The 26133-nt window shown below is 38.2% G+C and overlaps 2 protein-coding genes and 1 long non-coding RNA gene across 3 annotated transcripts; all 3 read left to right on the top strand.

Moving 5' to 3' along the window:
• Nucleotides 1–3154: 3154 nt before the first annotated feature.
• Nucleotides 3155–3889, top strand: LOC112558889 (putative G-protein coupled receptor F59B2.13). The gene is made up of 2 exons (XM_025229634.1): nt 3155–3392; nt 3639–3889. Exons 1-2 carry the CDS (start codon nt 3155–3157, stop codon nt 3887–3889), a joined length of 489 nt encoding a protein of 162 aa, XP_025085419.1.
• Nucleotides 3890–16146: 12257 nt separating this feature from the next.
• Nucleotides 16147–17140, top strand: LOC112558888. Its single transcript, XM_025229633.1, has 3 exons — nt 16147–16384; nt 16601–16760; nt 17089–17140. The coding sequence occupies exons 1-3, from the start codon at nt 16147–16149 to the stop codon at nt 17138–17140; spliced, it is 450 nt and encodes a 149-aa protein (XP_025085418.1).
• Nucleotides 17141–21498: 4358 nt separating this feature from the next.
• Nucleotides 21499–22314, top strand: LOC112560776. The gene is made up of 3 exons (XR_003098583.1): nt 21499–21520; nt 21662–21914; nt 22172–22314. It is a non-coding gene; the product is annotated as an uncharacterized LOC112560776 (long non-coding RNA).
• Nucleotides 22315–26133: the final 3819 nt, after the last annotated feature.

Genomic DNA, 26133 nt, shown 5'->3' with positions numbered 1-26133 from the left:
CTAAATTCGAATTTTATAATTTTTTTTAATTTTGGTACTTGCAAAAAGAAGCATTTTAACTTGGTCAATTATTTAGATAAAAGGAAATTATTTAGGACCTTTACATTTTGACTTAAAAATATTTGGCATTTGCATTCTTTCTTTCTTCTTTTGACTTGTTTGTTCCTTCACTCACTCTTTCCTGGTTTTTTGTGTGTGTGTCTTGTTTTGTGCTTTGGTTCAATCGTTTTTCTTGAGTTTCATATCTTTCCGCATGTAGATTTGGGGAAAATTATTCTTAACTGACAGAATAAACACATGTTTTTCAATGAATGGAAAAGACAAACTACAGGGAAGCAATCTCGTGGATGGCGAGCTACATGGCAGTGAGTAGTGAGAAGGCGCCTCTGTAGACAGTAGTTTAGGAGAGCAACCAATAGTTACATTTTCTCCAACTCCAACCTTCATTGAATTCATTGAATAGACAGCAATATGCTCAATCTATTCTTCCGTTCTACTACTATAACCCTTGTGCAAAATAACTGACAGACTAGCAAAGGTTGACCTTCCTGTCACCGTCTCCAGCTCCTCACAACACCTTAAAGTAGCAGGACAAGATAAAGAAAAAAGAAGAATCTTCCTTACCTTAACCTTATGAAACATTTCCTAGCGACGTGGCTTGTAGAGGTTTAACTGTGAAGGTAAAGCTGCAAAGACACATTCAGAACAATTTATTGTTTAGAGACTCCCAAGAAGATGCAGGCAAGACAGTGAATTTCTGTCTCTCATTGTAATTCGATTACTTCATCAGCAGTGTGTGAATCTCTTACTGAAACAAACTTCATAGTAGAGGACAGAGCGGAGTGCCAAATCTACCCGCACTGATTAAATATCATGCTTATGAAAGAGAAGATACAAATTATTTTATTATTTACAATATCCACCCATTTGAGTTATTAAAATTCTATGTTTTTTTGTGGTTTTTTTTTACTTTTGCAATACAAAATGTCTAAAATTATAAGTCTTGCAAACAATATTTGTGAAAGTATACATCTTTGAAATGAATTAGACAGGACTGAGATTAAACAAAGTCACACTTCGACAGTTCCTCCTTTTGCAACAACCTCTGCAATTAAATATTCCTTTATCAACGTATGTCCACAGAAAAACGTCCTCTAAAACTAGTCTCGTGACATTTCTACACATTTAGCGGATCAATCACTACAAGGGAGGTTAGTATTTACCGACTACACCTCTCTACAAATATTGTTTAATTATACACGCAATAGTTACTGTGTTTGTTCTTTTTGATCAACTGATGTATCTTATAAATTTAAGAGCAAAAGAAAAATTCGATAACAGCTCACGTCCTTATCTTAGACTGTGGTTAGCATCTTGAGTGTCATGCAAGTACGACTGGGGCCACACCCAGTATCTGGAAAAAAATCATTTTAAGTGGAGAGGACTTTGTGTGTTAACAGTCTCAGACACACATCGTGGATGTCTTATAATGAAAGAAATAGAATCCTTGTTAACCATCAATTTAACGAATGTGGAACGATGGGAGTACTACACTGACGGTGTATACACACCCTCAAATTCAACACTTTCTGATAGTGAATCAAACATTCTATCTCCTGAAGTAAGACAACAATAAGATATATAATATATCACAGGATGGGAAGTTCAGTATTACACGTGGCTTTGTACTTAGTCATTTATGTGACGTCTAAGCTAATCAAACAGGGCAGTAGAAAAGCTCGGTGTAAGACTATTATCTCATGACAGCCTACAACTAGCCCCAGAAACCTAAAGACGAGAACATTGTTAGGGCGCCATGAACCTCAATATTACTGTTTCCAGATCTTTCATCAGCTGTTATCGCAGTTTAAATGTTTTCACGCATCATCCTACTGTCTATTTTGTAGGCTGCTTTCTGCGTATGATATTTGTTCACGAGAGTATCTCGAAAACGGAAAGGTTCAGTAACCGACATGGCAGCAATATCACGAGGGTCGTTCAAAATGTTCTAAGCCTCACCCAGAAGGAGTTGAAGAAACAAGACAGTTTTTCACACTTATTTTATTTAGTCCTCCTTGACATCAATGCAGCTGGTCTAACGATGCTGAAGTATTGCAATCCCATTATGGAAGAAGGTGGCATCCTGGACCATCAAAAACTCCTCCACAGTACATATGACGTCATCATCGTTTCCAAAATTACGACCACGTCGTTTGGGTATGAGTTTAGGAAAATGGTAAAAGTCAGACGGAGCTAAGTATAGTGAGTGAGGGGGATGGTAAGGCCACAGTTGATTGTTTGAGATACTGCAACCTGAGCAAAGTGAACGGGCGCGTTAACCTTAAGCAAGACCTGCCCTCAGCTTCCCTCTGAGCTTTGACTTGACTGATTCCTGCAGTTGTGTTTATTCTTATGCATTGTTCCTTCCTATTTGTTTTTGTTTTTCATCAATGACTGAGGTTCTTGGACTATCAGACCGAGGGACATCTTCTGTGCTGACCCTGTCATGATTGAATTCAGCAGCCCACTTCTTCACAGTTGCTCAGGAAGGGGAGTCCTCAGCAAGTGTCCTCATGGATTTCCTTGGGTGTCATACCTTTCTTTTGCAGATATTTTATGACTGCTCGTGCCTCTGTTCTGTCCATTTCTAGATATGTTGGACTACCTTTCATCTTTAATGAGCCTCACGTGCAACAAAGTAAAATAGAAACTTGTATTAGATTTTCTATTTTCAATAAGATTTGTAGTGTGCTATCACAACTTTGACTTTTCTCAACTATGGGTGAGGCTTAGATTTTTTTTTTTTTTTTTTGAAACGATTCCCGTTACTTGCCTTAAACACATGTTGATCTATGTGTTTAGTTACATCTCGTTTCTTTTTCCTGATAGTGACAGCAGGTCAATGATACAGTTTGTTGGCTTTATATGACGAGCTACTTACACTGTAACTTAAGTACACAAATTGTTTATATTATGTCTTAATTATGTTATCAGAAATAAGAAAAGAACTAGCAACATTCCTGACCCAATTTAAATTCGTTGCCCTGGATGTTAAATACACTAACAAGTGACTATTGTAACTTCTTTTCATTTTACGTCTCTACGCTCACACACAGACCTCTTCTTTTGTCTCATCAAGATTTATGAGATCCTCATGGCGGTCACCTGCTGGCTCAGTATTCCTATTCTTCTGTTCCTGGGAATCCCTGGCAACGTGGTGAGCGCCATGGTGTTCTACAGACAGGGTCTTGGAGAGAGAATCAACGTCTGTCTCTTCCTCCTGGCGCTGGCTGACCTCGTCAACGTCGTCATCCTGCTTCTGTTGTATGTCGAGAACCGAGTGAGGAAGCATGTCAGTCCAGACACCTGGTTCATAGCAATCTATTTGGGGAGTGAGTGTTGACAATTCTTATCTATCGCTTTCTTTCTGACAGAGTTTTCGAAACGTTTTAGAAATTCCTTCTTTCTCTATGAATTTTCTAAATGCAACTGACCATTTCAGGTAAATAAATAGTTCGACAAATAAATAACTTTCATGATTGTAACGAATGACGATTTTCGACTAAGCATAATTTTTTCCAGTTAAAGAGTTATAGATATCAAAGGCCTGTGTATCGTTACTGATGTTACTGATGTAGGTGTAAGAAGCGTCGAGTGGGCCTCTCACTTCCTGTCGGCTGTCATCGCCTGTGAGCGCTGTTTCTGTGTCGTCAGTCCCCTCCACGCCAAGCGGCTGCTGAAGACGTCCACCATGACCGCCATTGTTGTCGTCTGCTGTGTCGTGTTGATGGCAGGGATGTGTTTTATTATTACTTCTAAGCTCACCGTCGGTTTTATGCACGATCCGTCTGCCAACATCACCAGGTCCTTCCTGGCAGTGACACAGTAAGGGTTTTGGTCCCATCACAAAATAGCAAAAGTAAAATATGTAAAGAACATTTATCATGTGTTAATTCGAACTGAATGCGCTGCACACCAATGAATAGGAACAAACCGATTGTTAAACGTACAAGGAACAAAGGAGTCAAAAACCAGATTGAGAAGTGGAAGGAACGGTAATTTAGATTATGCAAGATATTTTTCAACAAATTAGTTTTGATTCCATCTTTGAAGACAAATTTAATACATTTTAGAGAAAAGTCTTAAAGACTTCTTAACAAAGTAATAGTATATGTAATAACGTTTCGTAATTTTTAATGTACAGAAAGGTATTTTGTCTCTCAGTACATTTTGTGACGATACGCGACAAACCTATGAAGAAGGATTTTCCGTCCTATACTTTCTATTGTCAACACACCAAATAACTTTTGTTACCTTGTTTCTCGTTTACTATCTTTACCTTTAACGTACGACAAAACATTTGTAATGTGAGAAATAAAATTTAAAATGTGAGTACAGTAAAAGACTACTTTATGAATACCTTTCTTTATCATTTCAGGTACTATATGGATAACAAAAAAATCACCGACATTTTTGACATCATGATCTACTCTACGATACTACCAATCACTTTCTTTATAACCATAGCGATATGCACCACCATTACCGCCATCAAACTACAAGCAGCTGTCAAACAGAGAAAGTCGATGACAAACGTGACGACTGGGACACAGAAGACTGAACATCTCGGTACTAGTATGTCGAGTAAAGAGGTGGCAGTAACCCGGATGTTGATCGGGATATCTGTTCTCTTTCTCATCTGTGTGATGCCCAATATTGGTGTTCAGATCTTTTCTCTTCTCGTACAGGAGTTAAATTCCACCAGCTTGTACTTTACTCTCAACATTTCGCTGTGGTATATTATCTACATGTGTCGCGGAGTCCGCTCCTCAGTCCATTTCTGTGTGTATTACATTATGGGGTCAAAGTTCAGAGAGCATGTACACGCGTTTCTGTCTGTGAACTAGTGGAACGTCGAGCGAAGACTATTTAGTGACGTGGCAAGAGAATCAAACTGTTAGTGCACTCTCAAACAGTTTTCACTTACAATGCCTTTCGGTTAGTTTAATAGAAATATCTGTGTATCTCTGACATTGAAATCCTATACTTTTAGAACTTCGGTGTTTTTGCATAAATTTTTGTAAACAATGAATCCAGTATATTTTAAGTATACTTACATACTCTGACTTAAGATGTTTTAAACCATTTCTGAAGCTTGGTCTTCTGACAACAAACTAAAGAAGAGGTAAGCATGAGATCTCACACTGGCATGACTTTCAGAATAGAAAAACCAATTTGAGTCCTGTATTGTTAAAAGTGATCTGTAAATTTTTCTGATTTGTAAAATAATAAGAAAAAAAAAGTATACTCACCCTGCCATGAAACAAACCAAAGAGGTAAGCATGAGATATCACACTGTACTGTGCTTTCAAAAGCAAAAACAGTGAGAATTAAAATTCTACACTTTCCGTGTCGGTCAGGCGGCTTCCGGGGTCACAGCAGAGGTACTTTGAAACCTACATGAGTTCTATTATAATTCCACAAGCAATAACAGAAAAAAATGTGATACTTCGTCTAGTCGATGTTAATCCACAAGGGGTTAGTACTGTGCCACACACTCCCTCTGCTCTACTATGTAATATCAGCTAGGGAGATTTACATTCTGTGACTCAAGCACGTTTTCTTCCTTCATTATCCCGGGTCTGATATCCACTATCCACTATCAACCTCGTTCCCGCCAAAAACCTATTGTTGAACAAGGCTTACCGTGTACTTTCGAGTCACTTCTAACTCTTTCCCATCTAGTGTTCCTAATCATTCTCCCACACATTCAACGTACACTCGCAGTCCGTAAGTCTCAAAGGGGTTAAAATAATCTGGAAAACACGGAGTCACGGACTGGTCGGTAACACCTGTATTGCTAGAACTGATTTGTTTTTGTATAAAATATTGGAAAAAAATACACAACATATATCATTCCAGGACTCAAAAATTACAGATTTTGTACTAGTATATTGAGACTTTACTAAAAGTACAAATGTTAGCCAGTCGTGATGTAAAATATATACCGGATTTAGTATCGGCATATTATTGTACAATGTTGACCCAATATATTCCTCTCATCTGGATACTGTCATTACTAGCCTCACTAGCTAAATACCGACAGTGCCAATTGTCTCTTTGTTGGACTGAGCTTTTACGAGGGGGGGGGGGTATTTGTGTTTTACGCCGTGCCAGCAACTCAGGCTATATTACGGCAAGTAGCCAGCCCTGTAAACAGATGCCACGTGCAGAGAAAGAACAGCGTGCCCGAGACGAGAAATGAACTCTGGGCAGCCAACCTTCACTGTATTGGTGACAGGCGCTAACCGTTGCGCCACCGGGCCGCTGAGCTTTTACGAGAACGGATAGAGAGACACATAAGCAACAATAGTGAAGGTAGATAATAACGAGACAGTTAAACGGTATTTAAGCGTCTTTAGTTATTTTTTGCTGCTGGGCCACCAAGAGCAGGGTCCGTACACAAATGTCGGGTAATCATGTGCACAGTACTCCCTACGTGTGTGACACTCGCAGGAATATGACAGCAAAGATGTACACACACGGTCCTGTATGTCAGGCTTACTTTGCTCCGCCCCTAAAGCGTTGCGTCTTTACTTTTATGTTTGTTGGGAGTTATTGATATTTTTTCTTTGTGAAATTTTTCCCCTTTTTGTAGGTCAGATTAATAGTTTTATGTTTTTTATTTTTTTTTTTTTTTTTTTTTTTTCTTTTTTTTGCTGCTGTTCTTATTTTCAATACAATCATCCAATGGAGAGAATTACTGCATGTCTGGATTCTGTTATCAATTTCTTTCTTTTTTCTGACTTTTTCCCCTTCCTATCAAGAGAGATAACTACAGTTTACTAGTCGCAGTTTACCTGTTTTCTATCTAATACAGTTTTTTGTATTCTGATTGCATACATCCATTCATTCTCTTGACCATTTGGTCTACACTTCGCCTCAGTAGCGATTGATGTGTTCTCCCACCGACGAAACATTGACCTTACGACCCTGATATCAAAACTGTTCAAAACAAGAAATCCAAGAGAACAACGAAGAAGGTTTCCGTTATCTGCAAAAAAATGTTCATCACACACGTGTTTACAATGCAGCGTTTTAAAATCATGATGTAACTGGCTAACGAAGGTTGACCTTCCTGTCACCGTCTCCAGCTCCTCACAGCACCTTAAAGTAGCAGCACAAGATAAAGAAAAAGAAGAATCTTCTTTACCTTACACACACACAAACAAATTATTTTTTTTAATTTCCATATCCATCTATTTCAGATAATAAAGTCGGATTTTTTTTTACTTATTAAAAATGTCTGCAATCATTAGTGTTGAAAATTGTAAAAGTATACATGTTCGACATGAATTAGTTTGTTATGACAGATTAAAAACACCACGGCCATACTTTTCTTGTTTCTTCTTGTACAACAACCAGCAATCAACGTACGTGCACAAGAAAAGGTGCTTTAAAACTTCTCTCCTGACATTTCTCCATATTCAACGGATCCATCTCTACATGGGATTTGCCTAGCTACTAACTCCGCCTCCCGTAAAATATTTCTTAATTATACCAGCAATAGTTACTGTGTTTCTATTTTGTGATTAACTGGTGTGTTTTTGTTTTGTTTTTTCATTTACAAAAATCAGATAAAGGCGATAGTAGCTGGCATCCTCATCTTTCACTGTGTTGATGATTTGCCTCAGGCTATAAAAACCAGTTGATAGGATTCATTCCCGGTGACAAATAATTATTAAGATCATTACCATCTTAAGTGTTACTGTGTATAATTAATACAATTATAATTAACGTTGTTTTAAGCGGACTTTGTATTCTGAAAGTATCATGCATACTTTGTGTTTGTCTACGTGACAACACAAGACAGCTATGTACCCTGTGTTAGACAGCAATTCCACGACTTTGGAACCATGGGAAGACTTCAGGGACAGTCTGTTGAGTGAGTCAAACATTCTGTCTGATGAAGTAAGACAACAATAACTTAAATGATCTACCGCTAGCTAAGAAAGTCAATTTACATATTACACAGTACTTAGTCATGTATGTGATGTATTATTTCTAAGCTAATTAAACGCATTTCGTTATTTATTTTACTTTCGCAGGCTTTTCTCTTTCTGTTCAATCGCACTGCATTATTTTGAAACATATTTATTATCTTGAAGTACACAAGAATGACGGAGTACAATGTTGTTGTTTTTTTATGTCTTTTGTTGTATATGTTTGTAACTTCCTGTCTTTTTTTTGTTTGTTTATAAATAGCTTTACCTGCTTGTTCCTGTCTCTGACCTCGTACGTTTCAAAGGAAGAGCAAAATAAAAAACATCTGTTCGATTTTCAGCCAAATAATCAAATCGGTACTGCACTTATTTAATGTGTTCTTTTCCTTCTTCTTTTCCTCCTATCACTAAGTTCACTCATCATTTTATCTTCTATTTCATTAGTCATGAATTCTGTATTCCATGAAGCAATAGATCGGAGAAATATGAACTTGGTTTCCACACAAACTGATATGTGTGTGGATTTTTATCTTTTCTCCTTCTTGACAGCGACAGCAGGTCGGTGATCTGATAGAGTTTGTTGGCTTTATTTGATAAACTATTTAAAAGTATATGAGAATCCAATAATCAAAGAGAACTAAGTTTTCCACACTCTAACATTAAGTCAAATTTAAGACCTTTTACGTGAAACTGACATTAATTTTGTCCTATCAAGATTTATGAGATCCTCATGGCGGCCATGTGCTGGCTCATGATTCCCTTTCTTCTGTTCCTGGGAATCCCTGGCAACGTGGTGAGCGCCATGGTGTTCTACAGACAGGGTCTTGGAGAGAGAATCAACGTCTGTCTCTTCCTCCTGGCGCTGGCTGACCTCGTCAACGTCGTCCTGCTCTGCCTTGTGTATTGTGAGGAACGAGTGAGGAAACATGTTAATCGAGACACCTGGTTTACAATTTATTTTGAAGGTGGGTCTTTGCAATATTTCCTTCTCATTGCATGTTTTGCTAGTGAGTCGGAGAAATTTTTTAAAAATCACTGCCGTATGACTTGACAGACATCAGTTTTAGTGAGTCTCTCAGACTGCAATAATCAAAGATATACAAGCCTTTAAATCATCTTCCAAACGTACAGTGGTTTATTACTAAGCATGATGTCTCGTTAGCTAATGAGTTATGAAAATTCAAGGATTGTGCATCGTTACTGATGTAGGTTTAACCAGCGGAGAGTGGGTTTCTCAATTCCTGTCGGCTGTCATCGCCTGTGAGCGCTGTTTCTGTGTCGTCAGTCCCCTCCACGCCAAGCGGCTGCTGAAGACGTCCACCATGACCGCCATTGTTGTCGTCTGCTGTGTCGTGCTGGTGGCAGGGATGTGTGTTATCGTGATTTCCAAACACGAAATCAGTTTTATGTACGATCCGTCTGCCAACATCACAAAGTCTTTCCTTACAGTAACAAAGTAAGGTTATTGGTCACATCACAAAATGATTTGTAAAATGCATTTTCTGTGTGGACACGATCTCAGTGCACTGCACACTAGAGACTACAAACAAACCGACTATCAGCCATATAATGATTATAAGCATAGATAACAGATAACACCATGGCAAAATACACCTAGATAAAGATCTGACTATTGGGTAGAATACGACCTTGATACGCGAGACATGTCTTATAGAGATGGGTTTTGAGAATTCAGTCGGTCAAGTCTGAAAGTAGCTAACACTTTTCCCAAGTTAAAAATTACTCAAAATATTCGTAAGTACAGTAAAAGAGTACTTGAAGAAATAGATTTTCTATTTTTAGGTACTACATGGATAACAGGAAAATCATCGACATTTTCGACATCATTATCTACTCTACGGTACTACCAATCACTTTCTTTATTACCATAGCGATCTGCACCTCCGTTACCTCCGTGAAACTACAAGCAGCTGTCAAACAGAGAAAGGCGATGATATACGTGACGACTGAGGCAAAAAGGACTCAGCATCTCGGTACTAGTATATCGAGTAAAGAGGTGGCAGTAACCCGGATGTTGATCGGGACCTCTGTTCTCTTTCTCATCTGTGTGATGCCCACTATTGGTATTCAGATTGTTTCTCTTTTCCTGCAAGTATTCAATTCCATCAGCATGTACTTGACTAATATAATTTTTGTGGTGTGGTATTTTGCTAGCATGTGTCGCGGAGTCCGCTCCTCAGTCCATTTCTGTGTGTATTACATTATGGGGTCAAAGTTCAGAGAGCATGTACACAGTTTCTGTCTGTGGACTGGGAGAAAATAGAACGAAAAGTTTCAGTAGTAAAATCGCAAGAAAGTAAAATTCAATGCATCGCTGTCGTCTATGGTTCTATGAGAAAGAAATATTTTGCTGAAATACACAACATATTATTCCAGGTCTCAAAATTACAGATGTTATACCAGTATATTGAGACTTTACTAAAAGTACAAATGTTAGCCAATCCTGATGTAAAATATTTACTGGATTTAGTATCGGCGTGTTTTTGTACAATGTTGACCCATGCTGACCCAAAATATTCCTCTTATCTGGGTACTGTCATTGCTAACCTCACTAGCTACATACCGACCGTGCCAACTGTCTCTTTGTCGGACCGAACTTCTACGAGAACGGATAGAGAGACACACCAGAAAAAATATTACACGGAGATGATAACGAGACAATTAAACGGTATTTTAGCTGTTTTAGTTCTTTTCTTTTCTTTTCTTTTCTTTTCTTGTCTTTTCCTGTCTTTTCCTGTCTTTTCTTGTCTTTTCTTTTCTTTTCTTTTCTTTTTTTTTTTTTTGCCGCTGGGCCAACTAAGAGCATGGTGCGCACACAAAAATGTTGAGAAACGATGTGCACAGTACTCGCGCCCTTGTGTGACACGAACAAGAATTGAACAGCAAACATGTACACACACGGTCCTGTATGTGAGGGTTGTTTGGCCACGCCCCTAACGTTTTTAGTTTTATGTTTGCATGGAGGTTTTCTTTTTATTTATTTTTTTGCGTGAGGGGAAGGGGCGAAGGTGGTGATGCAATGCCATCATCAAGGGGAAAGAATTATTGCATGTTTGAATTGTGTGATCGATGTTTTTGCTTTGTGACATTTTCCCCTTCTTGTAGGTCAGATTAATAGTTGTATGTAGTTTTTTTGTTGCTGTTCTTATTTTTAATCAATCATCCAATGGAAAGAATTATTGGAGGTTTGAATTCTGTTATCAACGTCTTTCTTTTTTCTTTGTGACTTATTTCCCTTCCTATCAAGGGAGATATCTACAGTCTACTAGTCGCAGATCATCAGTTTCATATCTCCCGTAATTCTGCATATGTTCTGAAATGTTTTTAAATTTCCAAATTAAGAAAAATGTTACTGCTGGAACTAGATTAACATTGCATTGTCACCGAAAATAAATAATTGGTAACAATTACAAACATATAAGACGATCGGAAGTAGATGAAAAATTGATTACAAAACTCCATCGATAGATACGGATAGTGACTTCAATAAAAGTGTGTGAAGTCGTTATAATGTAAACAACAATATGTTTTGGAGTAGTGTCCCTTACCCTTACAGGATTGAGGGAGGCAGGTCGCCAGATTTTGTGTATTTCTGGTTCATTTGTTTGTTATTTTGGTTTCCATTGATTGGGCCAGTTTTTATCGTTAGGTTAACCACAAACATGTTTACGATGCGATATTTTCAAAATATCATTTGAATCAGCGGCATCCTTATCTACCTGATGCCAAAACGCTTTCTCAAGTTGTCATTACTACAAAACTATTCATTACTCTTCTATTGAAGAAACACTGCCTGTACTACCTGTACATGTTAATAACTGTCAAATCAACATTTAGTTCGATAAAAAAAAGATTTAATCCAGCAGAACAACAAAGAAGACTTGTTAAATGAAATGTTAACCACACACGTCTTCACGATGCGATATTTTTAAATCAAAATGATGTAGTGATAAAGACGAACCACTATTTCAGAAAGTATTTTCCCTCAGAATTCGGAAAACTGTATTCTGCACTTAGAAAAATAAAATGCACCCCTGTATTCCTCTAGGGGAAAGGGTATGGAAATGACAAGACAGTCCTAATGAGAGATGTTCATTCTTTAAATCATCCCTGCTCGAAATTTTGAGATGAAGAGAAACCATTTACTAACAAATGTGATAAAATCACGGGTTGTCACATGCTGTATTACAAACCCTCCATATTGTATTTTGTCGAGTGAATTCCTCAAAGAAACCCATCCAGTAATTTGGTGTTCACTAAACATAGGAAGACGAAATGATCATTATATTTCTCTCTGCCTCGGTCTAAATTGTGGAGGAAGTAGGAATGTTAGTAGTCTGCATTTTGTTTTGACACATGATCGGCTTTTTTCTTTTAATTTTACTTTAATAGTCTTTTAGTTGCTCTGGTAGTTTTAATTTTAGTGTCATCATCGTGATAAATATTATCCTAATTATCATCGATAAGAAAGTACATGTACTCTACAGCAAAGCCAAATTAAATAAAGTACTTTTTTTCTTGTTCTTATTGTGTATGGAGCAATATGTGCCTGTGGAAACTACATCTTTGTGCGGTTCCGCCATCCATGACATGGATAGGGCTGGATTCACTTTAGTCTTTAGTCTCCGTGTTGACGAGTACATTGACAGTGATGACAACATGCATGCTTGCATCTCGCCACGTGCTCTTCTCTATCGTACGAAGACCTACAACAACAAGATAAAGGAAAACTCTCAGGAGACAGAGAATCCATAATTGTTAACAGGGTGCACAAAACAAATGTTGGAGACAAGTTCTAGTAGTCGAGGTTAATGAAAGTGTCTAATCGTTTTTCGTGAATTTGAAGTCTTTTGTTTTCATCTTTTTACTTAAGAGAAACACATATAAAACACCCATAAATAGCTCATAAGCATATGTAGCAAATGTAGCACAGTCTTTTCACATCATGTAGCTCATCAAAAACAGGTCATCCACGGTATTGTACTCAAGGTCTTTTTTTCTCCCAGACCGCCTCCCACACATATATGCATATAAAAGGTACAAAGAATATGCCTGAGTCTTACAGGTCATGTGTTGCTCTTGTAGTTTACTGTAAAATAGGTTATATTAGGTTTTTATATACGCCAGCTTTCAAATCTCCTGCCATTGAGCTTAACGATAAGCCCCAAAAACACCAAGCCTAAAAGTATGTCGCCATTCTAACTTAACAGATAATTTTTAAAATCCTTCATTTTACAAAGTTTCCAGTCTTTTACACAGATAGCGTTTTGGGGCTTCAGGCGTAACTAATACAAACAATAAAATGTTTGCAATGAATAGGAATGAGAGACATTTTGCTATTTTGGAGAGCAAACAATAGCGACATTTTCTCTTACTCTTTATCAGTCTTAGAAGTTCTCCTCAACAGTGCAAACCTGTCCTGTAAAGCTGTCAACTGTTCATTGATCATACAGCAGTAAGGTTCATCCCCTCTGCTACAATATTCTTCACAGCGAAGTAACTAACAGATTGGCAAAGAAGAGTGAAAACCTGTCCCAAAAGACCATCGCTAAGTCCAGGATTGTAACCAAATGCTTTAGTGACTTCGTGATGTCAGCAGTGAATATCTACACTGTAATCAATCAAGAGGAGACTATGCAAATATTCCGAGAAGAATAGGTATTTTCAGACTTACTGCTCACCGAGATCCGCATTGGAGACCCGAAGCATGGTAACCTGGGGAGCAGCTCCAGTGACAGGGGCCCACATCTGAGGGTTGTCCAACCCAAGGAGTCACAACCATGTCTCCAGCGCTTTAAAGTTTTCTGAAGAGGGTGTGATTTATTTATCTCGGTGATCAGATGAGAATAAGAATAACACAATAAAAGATCCGCATTGTGAATTTTGTTACAATATTTAAGCTGATGACGAACAATTACAATGTCTAATATCATTCACCCGTTCAGCACAGTCCAGCAGTTTCAAACCTTCAATGCACATCATCATCCCACATACAAACTCCACAGAGTGCAGCGCTCTGTATACAAGCAACACTGGCGCCACTAAAATCTTCTGAGTTTTTGACAGACAACCATGCAGCAGTCTGTTGAATCTGTTGTCAATTAAGTGACAATATTTGTCCTTTTCGTAAACTAGGGTGTGGAACTTTTCAAGTGGTCACATAGTCAACAGTCTGTTTCCAGATACAAAAGATTTCAAAACTGTTATTTACAGACCTACATTAGCGCGAGCGCGTGCGCACACACACACCCCGACATGGAAAGGGAGGAGTAAAAATCATCCCATGGTTATACTCTCAAAGTATTACTTTACTGTTATCTTACCGTCCTACACCAGTTCTTCACAACACTTCAGGGTAGCAGTGGCTGTACAGAAAAATATTACACAAGAGAAAGCGTAGGAAGCTCTTTTTCTGAAATAGACTCCCTAGAAGACGAAAGGGTGAGCGGAGCGACAAATATACCCGAACTAATTAAATACCAAGCACACGCACACGTACACGCACACGCACACGCACACACTTACGCCCTTCTTATTATTTCTTACGTTCACTAATTTCAGTTATTAAAATCTGATGCTATTTTATAGATATATTACTTTCGCTGTAGAAATGTCTACAATCATAAATGCTGCAAATTGTGTTTATGGAAGAATTAATATTTTGAAATCATACTGATTTGTCATGACTGAGATTTAAAAAACCCATACTTTGACAGTTTCTATTTATACAATAACCTTTTTAAGTAAATGTTTCTACGGTACTCAACATATGTGCACACGAAAAACTTCTGTAAAACTACTCTCGTGATATTTCTCCATATTTACGGATCAATCGCTGCATGAATTTTCGTATTTACTAACTCCGTTGGTAAATAATTATACCAGCAACAGTTACTGTATTTGCTCTTTATGGTGAACTGATGCATCGTTTATTTAAGAAGCAGCTCACATCCCGATCTTTGATTGTTGTGACAATTTGTCTGAAGCTATAAGAGAGCACCTGGTAGGATTCCTTCTTGCTGAAAAACACTGTCCAGCTCATTCACGTCTGAAGTGTTGGGTTATGTATGACTGGGCGAACGCAGTATCTGAAACAATCATTATTTTATATGGAGAAGACTGTGCCGAAAGTCTCATACACACATTGTGGTTGTCTTTTATACAAAACGTGGACTGACATATGGAACTCATGTTAGATATTAGTTCAACGGATCCGCCACCACGGAAAGACATCAGGGACAGTCTGGTCACAACCATAGGTTCAATGGTATATGAAGATGAATCAAGCATTTTATCTGCTGAAGTAAGACAACAGTAAATATTGTATTACATTGAACATAATATTAAATGTTCATTACATGTGGCTAAGTACTTAGTCATGCTTATATCTGAGCTAATGAAACGCATTTCGCTTTATAACTATTATCTCGTAATGACTGCAATACAGTGTTTTTAGTTGTTGATTTGTGAATTCTTGTTTTGTGCTTGTAAACACTTTCGCAGACTTTTCTCTACCGTGTCATCATACTTTTGAAAAAAGAATAAGAAACAAATTAATTTTCTTGCCGTTAAACTCAGGTTAGTGGAGCATATTCTGTGCTTTCTTTTGTGCCTTTCTTTAATTCTCCTAATTCAAATCTTCGCAAACTCCTTTTGAGCCTCTCGTGTGAGTTTGCTTGATGTTAAATAGCATTTAAATAATAATAAGCATATTTATATAGCGCATATCTCTATTATAGAACAGACTCAATGTGCTGTACAAAAATAAAAACACTACCATAACAGAGTACAGTGCTTCTTAATGTCTGATTTTGGATTTGTCTTTAACATTCACTCATTTGTTCTTGTTGTTTGTAAATAGATTATCTCGCTTGTCCATGTCCTTGACCCCCTTTAAGTTTCAAACCAAGAAAAAAAATGTGTTTTTTTTTTAATTTTGAGCAAAACAATACAAATGAAGTAAACCAATCCTCAACTACACTAGTGATTTCTTTTTTTCCTATTCCTAGGTTAGCCTATTTTATTTTTTAATTCATTACCACTTGTGTCTTTTTTGAAATATTTCCACTCATTGGTGGCGCCTGACCTGTACTTTTCTCTTGTCAAGATTTATGAGATCCTCATGGCGGTCATCTGCTGGTTCATGATTCCGTTTCTGCTGTTCCTGGGAATCCCTGGCAACGTGGTGAGCGTCATGGTGTTCTACAGACAGGGTCTTGGAGAGAGAATCAACGTCTGTCTCTTCCTCCTGGCGCTGGCTGACCTCGTCAGCGTCCTCATCCTGTTCCTTATGTATGTCGAGGACCGAGTTAGGAAACATGTTAGTCCAGACACCTGGTTCATAGCAATCTGGTTGGGAGGTAAGTGATAGTGATTATTATTTACTATTTATTGTTTAGTGACGTAGCACTTACAATGTCAAAGCCCTTTGACTAGACAGAACGTTCTCTTTTGTGGGTCGTACAGCCTATTAGATATACTCGTCTTATTGGCAAACAATGATTTATAAAGGAACACGATATATTCCACTTAATGGGTACTAAACATCAGAGGACTGTGTATTTTCACTGATGTAGGTTTAACCAGCGCCGAGTGGGCCTCTCAGTTGCTGTCGGCTGTCATCGCCTGTGAGCGCTGTTTCTGTGTCGTCAGTCCCCTCCACGCCAAGCGGCTGCTGAAGACGTCCACCATGACCGCCATTGTTGTCGTCTGCTGTGTCGTGCTGATGGCAGGGATGTTTGTTATCGTCGTTCCCAAACACACCGTCGGCTTTATCTACGATCGGACTGCAAACATTACGAAGTCTTACTTTACAGTTACAAAGTAAGAGAACTGGTCATAAATATTAGTATGTTTTGCAGAGTACTTTCTCCTGTATGGACTCGAACTCAATGCGCTACACACGAAAGACTACAAACGAACCGACAGTCATCGATAGGATGAACATAAGCGTAAGCAAAGAGAGGACAATGACTAAAGGTGCATGGATGATGAATTAAGGAACAGATAGAATAGTAACTTTGATTATGCAAAATATTTCTTAAAATATCTTATCGGTTTTAAGGCTTGATCTAAAAGACACAGTTCGAGAAAAAGGTAAAAGAAATCCAGAGTAGTTGAACATTTGGCATGACACCTGTAACGTCCTAAAGTAAGATTTTTCCTTAACAAAATAGGACGAGTTACATCACTGAGAAGAATTGTTTAAAACAGTCTTAGCCGAAAATCAACGTCCAATATTTTTTTTTAATTAGATACTTTTCATGTTTCTTTGTTCATTCTTGTCATTAGGCATAATGAAACTTGGTCATTTGGAAAACAGCGTACCTATTGTTTGCGTAGGTTCCCATTGTTTTATATTTTACTTCAACGTATGTTTAAAGATAAATATAATGTATGTGTGCTTTGCTGTAACCACATTTCGTAAAGCCTATATTATTACTTTGAACGTATATATGCCATGTAGAAGGCATTCCATAGGTAAAGTTTGAAAATAATTGTATATTAACAAAATAAAAGTTTTTCATTTCTCAGGTACTATATGGATAACAAGAAAATAATCGACATTTTCGACATAATTATCTACTCCACGGTGCTACCAATAATTTTCTTCATCGCCATATTAATCTGCACCTCCATTACCACCATCAAACTACAAGCAGCTGTCAAACAGAGAAAGTCGATGACAAACGTGACGACTGGGACACAGAAGACTGAACATCTCGGTACTAGTATGTCGAGTAAAGAGATGGCAGTAACCCGGATGTTGATCGGGACATCTGTTCTCTTTCTCATCTGTGTGATGCCCACTATTGGTATTCAGATCTTTTCTCTTCTCCTACAGGAGTTCAATTCCACCAGGTTGTACCTTACTCTAAACATTGCACTTTGGTATTTTGTCCACATGTCTCGCGGAGTCCGCTCGTCAGTCCATTTCTGTGTGTACTACATCATGGGGTCAAAGTTTAGAGAATATGTACACAGTTTCTGTCTACTTATTTAGACAACCTTAAACGATACATGAGTGAGGAACAGATGTGATGGGTTACATATACTTAGTACTTATTTTATAGTATTCTGCACAGAAAAGTTTTTTTTGTCTTTGTCCTGTGCTGTATTTTTTTTAGGAATAATATTATAACTCACCTTTGGCATTAGTAGGCTGAGTATGTATTTGTGAGAAAACGCATCTTTATGTGGTTTAAAAAGGCAGTCTCTTCATGATATAGTTGATAAACTTGTGTTTACGACCTCTGAACAGATCCCGGTCTTTGTCTCTAATAAAGATGTACTCCAACAGACAAACATTGACATATAATCTCTGACTTTTAAACTTTGTCGTCGTCTTTACCCAACATCGCGGTCATCGCTACTACCGATGATTGCCGTTCGCCATGGAAGAAACAATCTCTTTAGGAGCGGTAAATTTTAATTGTACCAAATTACCATCTTGGTTTTTAGAGAAGATTTCATCCAGCTGATCAACAACAAAGTCTCCCGATACCTGCTTTGAAAGAGCCGCACGATTCTTTCTGATTTTGTGTTTGTTAAGCGTTGTGAGCCTGTCTTCAGGCGGTGTGTAAACTATACAAGCTCACATCATCATTTATTGTTGTTGTTGTTGTTGTTGTTGTTGTTGTTGTTGTTGTTAGCCAGTTTTCTATAATGCTACTTATTACTGTATCATTGTGTTTAAATTTCTCATGACTGTGAATACTATCTGTCAGTGCGTTCACTATATATTCCGGTGTTAGTTGTTTTTATTTGCGCATTGTTTGATGTATAGTGTGAGAAACGCGTTGAACAAAAGACAAAATGTAACAGAAGGACAAAAACAGTTTGTTATGAAGTGCAGGTTCTTAGTAGCATTCATTGAAAACGATTTTAACGATCCACTCTTTAACAGCTGTCTTACGAAGCTGATAATAGATAAGAAATTCGTATTTTGTGGTAAAAGAAATTTCTTTCAAGAATGTTCTTTTTGAAAGAAGTACATTACCATGAGCACACACACGCACACGCACAAACACGCACACACACGCACACACAGACAACACGGAGGGAGGATAACCATCACATGCTTAGAACAAACCCCACCCCTACTCCCAGAAAACAAATGTGTGCCTCACGTATTTTACTTTTATTTTGACACCTTAATTGACTAATAACTGTAACCCTTTCTCAAGCAGAAGAAATACAACTGTACTATATGTAAAGAGCGGATGTCAGTCATAACAACCTGAAAGTTTTTGTTTGGTCTCAAGATAGTTTGATCAACTTGTGCAGACCGATCGGAGTTGGCTTTTGTCAGACGAAGATTTATTTACTTTTTATAATACATTTGTCACAATACATGTATTTTATACGTAATAACAAATTAAAGTCTTTTTTCCTATTGCCACGCCTTTGTGCTTAACGAAAAAAATGTGAACAATGAACTCAAATAGCTCTGTCCATCTCAACAACCAAAATTCTCATCTGCTCATTTGTTCTGTCTAGACTACTGAAACTGTCTTCTTGCTGGCTGTCCACAGTACCTCATCCACAAGCTACAGAAAGTCAGAACTCAGCTGCTCGTCTCGTTTTTCGGACTCGCTGATGTGAACATGTCACACCACTTCTTCATTCATTGGCTACCAGTTGAAGCTAGAATAGACCACAAGCTCTCAACTTTATGCCATGTATTCTTTGAAGGCTCCTTCCCCCACTACTTCCCCGAATTCTTGTCTGTCCATACTCCTGCCCGAAACATTCGCTCCTCATGAGACCCCCGCATTCTATCCTCACATTCTATCCTCCCTCCCACAAAGACAGTTACATACGGGCAACGGACGTCCTCCCTCTGTACTGGTAAGCAGTGGAACTCTCTTTCTCATCACATTTGCCACTCGGACTCAAAGGCTACATTCAAATGCTTTCTGAAAACATATCTGTTCACAAAGTACTGTCCCTGAAATACTATCTTAACTCCCTGGCAATACTGTCATGCTAACCATCATGTAACGGTTCCATCTTACACTGTTTCTAGTATCTACATCCCTTCATATCTTTCTTTATCGCCTTACATTCTACTCTTGTACCTCATCTTTATGTTGCTCAGGGTACCTATACCTACCTCACTGTCCACTGGCTGTTATCTTTTATTTATCATTGGTCCTGATGTTGCGCGTTGTAAGTTCACATTAGTGTTCTTATTATTATTACCACTACCACTACCGCTACCAATACGAATACGAATACAAATATCACTAACACTACCACTCTTGCTACTAATAATTACTACTGTTACCAAATCATAAGTCGTGTCTCCAGGTTCTAACAACACTTCAGGGAGGCAATGAAACATAGCGAAATTTATTTCTTACCTCGAACAAAAGGAAAGGTTTTCCTAACGACGTGGCTAGTAGAGGTAAACGGTTACATTTGCCGTCAGAAGGCAGAACTACAGAGAAGATCGAACAGACCAACAGTGTATGAAACAAATGAAATGCTATGAATCACACGAGCTCCCTAGTAGAAGACATGATGAGCTTTGTTCACGGAGCACGAAGGCTACCGAGTAACTAAATGTCATGCTTATGAACGATCGTGTGCACAAGAAAACAGACGCGCGCACGTACCCACACACATCGTGCCCATTAATGCAACACTGTATATATACACACATATTATCTAATTAATTTTACATATCCCACCATTTCAGTTAATAAAGCCTGCTGCTATTTTCCAATTCAGTTTTTACCTTTAGCTGTAAAAAAAAAATTGCCTACAATCGTAGTTGCTGCAAAACATATTTGTCGAAGTATACTTCTCCGACAGGAAATTATTTTGTTTTAATTGAGATTTTTTTAAAAAAAAGTCTGCTCCTTGAAATTTTCTCCTTGTACAAATACCTCTATAATTGAATGTTCTTACAGGAATCAACTAATATTCACAGTAAAACGTGCTTTACCACCAGTCTCGTGACATTTCTTTATACTTAACGGATCAATCGCTAAATGGTGTTTTAGTATTTACTAACTCCGCCTTCCTTAAAATATTTTTTTTATTATTCAAGCGATAGTTATAGCGTTTTCTCTTTATCATTAACTGAAATATTAACTTACAAGAAGCAGATAAAGGCGATAGTAGTTCACATCCCTACATTTGACTGTGGTAACAGTTTGCCTCAAGCTACAAAAAACCAGCTGATGGGATTCATTGTTGGTTACAAACACTTGTTCAGATCATTTAACGGCTAAAGCGTTAGGTTGAGTATGACTGGGACCATCGCCGTATCTGCACTAAATATTAGTTTATGGGGAGAACACTTTGTGTAGTAAAAGTATCGGACATCTTTGGGGTTGTCTTTTTATGCAACAACACTGGCTGGTATGGAACCCGTGTTGGACAACAAATCAATGGATCTGGAACCTTGGGAAAACTCCAGTGAGAGTTGGTTCACAACCACAAATTTAAAGTTGACCGCCAATGAGTCGAGCATTCTATCTGCTGAAGTAAGACAACAACAATGACAACAATAACATCATGTTTAAAATTTGGTGTTATATTTTGACATAATTATTGTTAACTGACGTAATTATCTTTTATTTTATCTTATTCCTCACTTCGCGAAATTGTTTCTTTGTCCTGTCAAGATTTATGAGTTCATCGTGGCGGCCATGTGCTGGCTCATGATTCCCTTTCTACTGTTCCTGGGAATCCCTGGCAACGTGGTGAGCGCCATGGTGTTCTACAGACAGGGTCTTGGAGAGAGAATCAACGTCTGTCTCTTCCTCCTGGCGCTGGCTGACCTCGTCAACGTCGTCATCCTGCTTCTGTTGTATGTCGAGGACCGAGTGAGAAAACACTTTAATGCAAACAGCTGGTTCATAATAACCTATTTAGGGGGTGAGTGCTTGTGATGTACCTTTAGCTATCGTCTTTTTTTTTTTTTTTTTTTTTTTTTTTTTGTAGGTATTAGAAATGTTAGAAAGTCAATGCCTCTTAACTTAAAAGAATTTTTTTTCTGAGTCTTAGACAATCATGACATACAAGCTTATTAAATATTTTGACAATATTCTTAACGTACAATAATTTACCAATAAATACGATCTATTTTCGAGTTAGTTATAAACATCAAAAGATTGCATATTTTGCTAATTTAGGTGTAATCAGCGCCGAGTGGGCCTCTCAGTTCCTGTCGGCTGTCATCGCCTGTGAGCGCTGTTTCTGTGTCGTCAGTCCCCTCCACGCCAAGCGGCTGCTGAAGACGTCCACCATGACCGCCATTGTTGTCGTCTGCTGTGTCGTGCTGATGGCAGGGATGTTGGTTATCGTGGTTCCCAAACACACCATCGGCTCCATGTACGATTCGACTGCTAACATCACCAAGTACTTCCTGACAGTGACAAAGTAAGTCTAAAAGTAGAAAACAAATTATTATTGACTAAAAATTATAATAAGGAAAATATTGGTAATATAATCAAACGTAAGTACAGTAAAAGAATACTTGGTGAAATACCTTTTTTATCATTTAACAGGTACTATATGGAGAACAAGAAAATCACAGACATTTTTGACATCATTATCTACTCCACGGTGATACCTGTAACTTTCTACATCGTCATAGGGATGTGCACTACCATTACCGCCATCAAACTACAAGCAGCTGTCAAACAGAGAAGGTCGATGACAAACGTGACGACTGGGACACAGAAGACTGAACATCTCGGTACTAGTATGTCGAGTAAAGAGATGGCAGTAACCCGTATGTTGATCGGGACCTCTGTTCTCTTTCTCATCTGTGGGTTACCCAACATTGGTGTTGCGATATTTTCTCTTCTCCTACAAGAGTTAAATTCCACCAGTATGTACTTTACTCTAAACTTTGCACTCTGGTATGTTGTTCACACGTGTCGCGGAGTCCGGTCCTCAGTCCATTTCTGTGTGTACTACATCATGGGGTCAAAGTTTAGAGAATATGTACACAGTGTCTGCAGCGGAAGAACATTTTTTATTAGTGATGCCTCACGAGTCAAATTCTCTGTAGACTCCTAGTGATCACTTACACTGTCTTTTAGTAAGTTTTACAGAAATATCTCTGTAACTCTAACAATAAGCATCGCAACGACATTTTATTCGTGAGGATTCAAATTGATATTGTGCTACGTGAAAGAAATACTTTGTTTAAATACACCTCGCAACAACAACTGGTCTTGACGGTAAGGTACAGATCTTTTACTAGTATATAAATATACATTCTTGACATATGAAATAATGTATCCCTTCAGAACAGTTTTATTTTAGTCTTTTTGCGTATTAGAGTTTTAGTGGATAATGAAAGGTCGCAATAAAAAGTACACGGGTCGTTGAAATTGGATAAGTCTCGATCATGGATAAATGGACAGGGATGTAGTTGTAGTTATCTCCTCTTATGTCACAAATGGACAGGGATGGCTATATCCAAAGGAAATAGACGAAACTATTGATATATTTGAGGGTACATAATCGGTAAATCTACAACAATCGCTGTCAACTAAACGAGAATATTGGGAGAAACAGATTAAGATGAATCAATCATTAGGGATGGACTGTTCGATATACATAGGCTGATTATTGATAAAGATTGTAGATGAGGAATGGTGGATCGGCGAGAATAAGTAGATGATTGATGAAGGTAGATGTATAATCGCAGAGTCATTGGATAAGAATACATGGATTTATGATATCGACAAATAAGGTTGTAGTTCCAGACAGTATATTGTTGCAGGGGGTGATTAGTTTGCCCTGCATCCACCCACAGTAGATGTCCGTATCTCGTGACCCGCTGTTTGCTTTATGTGGTAGATGCTTAGGGACTTCACTCGAATACACTAACTTCCATTAACAGGTACAAAAGACACCAAACGTTATAGTGGGCTTCTCAGCTACAGCAAATATAAAACTTTGAACTTGACTAGGCAATAATTAAACATTGTCGCAATTATTGTCGCAATATTTCTTGTTTTTAAGCCAAAGCGTGAACACAGGCACCGGGGAACAACGAGACCCCACCGCTGCTGTTCCCCAAACACAAGACTCAACGACGTGTGATTTAAATTATAGCAATAAAAGGGTTTATTTAACATAAAAAACATGAAAATACACACAAAACGACTAGCCTAAAAGGTGCCACAGTACTATTCGTGTAAATCGTACTTCCACTAGTACAGTGCTGTTACCTCTCGTTATTACTGCCTGTTACTCTCACATGCATACACACATTAACTTGGCTTCTGGATGTTACAGCTGTTCTCGTACTGTTTTGTGAGGCCACGTTTGTTGTTGAGGAGACCAATACTCCAGCTGACAATCACGACACTCCGATGACTTTCCCTCGAAAGTGTTGCTCCGCCTGTCCGTCGTCAGAGAGTGACGACTGCTCTCCCGGAGACACAGAGTCGAGCACTGTCCCAGTCCAGGGACAAACACGTGGTGTCTCCGACGACTGTTCCACCTTCAAGCAAAGTTCTCTGGTTCTTTGGAGTGTGATGAACTCAGCAGACCTTCTCCTCCTTTGAGAACGACGACTTCTGTCCTTGGTGTCAACGTGTACCTCTTAGTACAAGTCCTCTCACAGGGAGTGCAAATTATTGGCAACATAAGTCAAGAAAAGAAGAAACAATAATAGAAGCAGCACTAAAATGGGTCAAATGACTGAGAATAATGAATCGACTAAATTCTAAGAGTAACAAATTTTTGGCTTAACATTATCGATAGCAATTAACAATTCATTATCTAAATGTTTAAAACTGTGTTATTGTTTTCTCTGTGTAGCGATGAGGTCAGGAGAGCCCCCGTCTTTGTCAGCAGCTTTCAAATGATGCTCAGTACTAGGCTACTGCTGTTATGTATGAATATTGTAACCTGTGCGGCAGCTTGCGAGCTTTCTTATCTTTGACAGTTTACATGGCAAAGTTTGCTTTTATCAAAAATGGATATCGGATGCATATTATTGTCATCTGGTGACTTTTTTCCCACAGTCATGGTGACAAGAGTTGTCTGCCTGTCTATCTGTCTGTCTTATTTTTGTTTAAAACGAGATTAAAATAAAATTGCAAATTAGAAGCAAAATTTTTATCATTCTTTGCTACCATTATGCCAGAGGTGCTCAATCTACGGTCTATGAAGGCGCCTCATCCGGCCCACTCAATTTAACTAGCCATAACAAAGTTTCATTTTTAACGACATATGATTCTGGCAAAACCACCAGCCACGGTTAGTTGGTTTATTTAATATGAAAGTGCTTCCACCGTACGGCGATTTCTCACAATGTGAGGAGAGAGAGACGGAAACTGGGATACCTGGAGAAAACCTCCCCATGTTCTGTCCCGCGGGATTTTATATCATGTCCAGTGCAGTCCTCGGGCAAGATAAGGTTGGCCACCACTGCATTTTGCAATTGTCAACAAAAACATTTATTTCGTGACCGTATTGTGATTTTAATTGAGTATAAGAGGTTTTCTTAAGTTTTCGAAATGAATCGACAGGGCTGGGCAGGGTTGAGAGAAACAGAAAACGAAAATAAAAAGATAATATACAAGTTAATGTGCCAGCGTACATTATGGTCAAAGTCATAATTTTAATCATGCAATGTCTGCTGTGAAAGATAAAGAAAGAATGTGAAGGAGTTGAGCGACTGTCTACATGGAAGGCAACTGTCTTTATGTTAAGGCTGGCAATGATGAAGTGGATCAAACCTTAAACCGATTGAAATACTTGTACAACTACATATTTTTAATAACTGTAATCCAAAAATAGTTATTCATTTATTATTGTGAATCAGTGGAATTCTGTAGTTCTCTATGGATCGTCTTAGTGCCTCACTTGTTACTTCCCTTGCCACACGCACATCTCTCCAGTATATATGTGATCCATATTTTCTACGAAAATCCAGTTTAATAGTAAATTTGTGATTACATCCACATTTACTAATAAATTTATTATGTGTACATTTACACAAAAGGTTTGTGGTCGTATCGAGATTTGTCCAATGTGGTCAAATCAAATGATGCGACAAGAGTGTATCATCATACGTGGGCGCCATTTATAGACCATGTCCGACCAAGACTGGGCCATCATGTCAGCA

This window comes from Pomacea canaliculata, linkage group LG3 (genome assembly GCF_003073045.1).
Source record: "Pomacea canaliculata isolate SZHN2017 linkage group LG3, ASM307304v1, whole genome shotgun sequence".
In the NCBI taxonomy this organism is placed as follows: Eukaryota; Metazoa; Mollusca; class Gastropoda; order Architaenioglossa; family Ampullariidae; genus Pomacea; species Pomacea canaliculata.
Note: the sequence above shows the minus strand (reverse complement) of the source record. Positions and strands in the feature narration are given on the sequence as shown.

What these genes read in the sequence shown, in the direction of transcription:
- LOC112558889 (XM_025229634.1), top strand. Translation starts at nt 3,155, where the DNA reads ATGGCGGTCACCTGCTGGCTCAGTATTCCTATTCTTCTGTTCCTGGGA. An exon ending in CATAGCAATCTATTTGGGGA is followed by an intron (nt 3,393 to 3,638) that starts GTGAGTGTTGAC and finishes TTACTGATGTAG; the next exon opens with GTGTAAGAAGCGTCGAGTGG.
- LOC112558888 (XM_025229633.1), top strand. Translation starts at nt 16,147, where the DNA reads ATGGCGGTCATCTGCTGGTTCATGATTCCGTTTCTGCTGTTCCTGGGA. An exon ending in CATAGCAATCTGGTTGGGAG is followed by an intron (nt 16,385 to 16,600) that starts GTAAGTGATAGT and finishes TCACTGATGTAG; the next exon opens with GTTTAACCAGCGCCGAGTGG. An exon ending in GTCGTGCTGATGGCAGGGAT is followed by an intron (nt 16,761 to 17,088) that starts GTTTGTTATCGT and finishes ATCGGTTTTAAG; the next exon opens with GCTTGATCTAAAAGACACAG.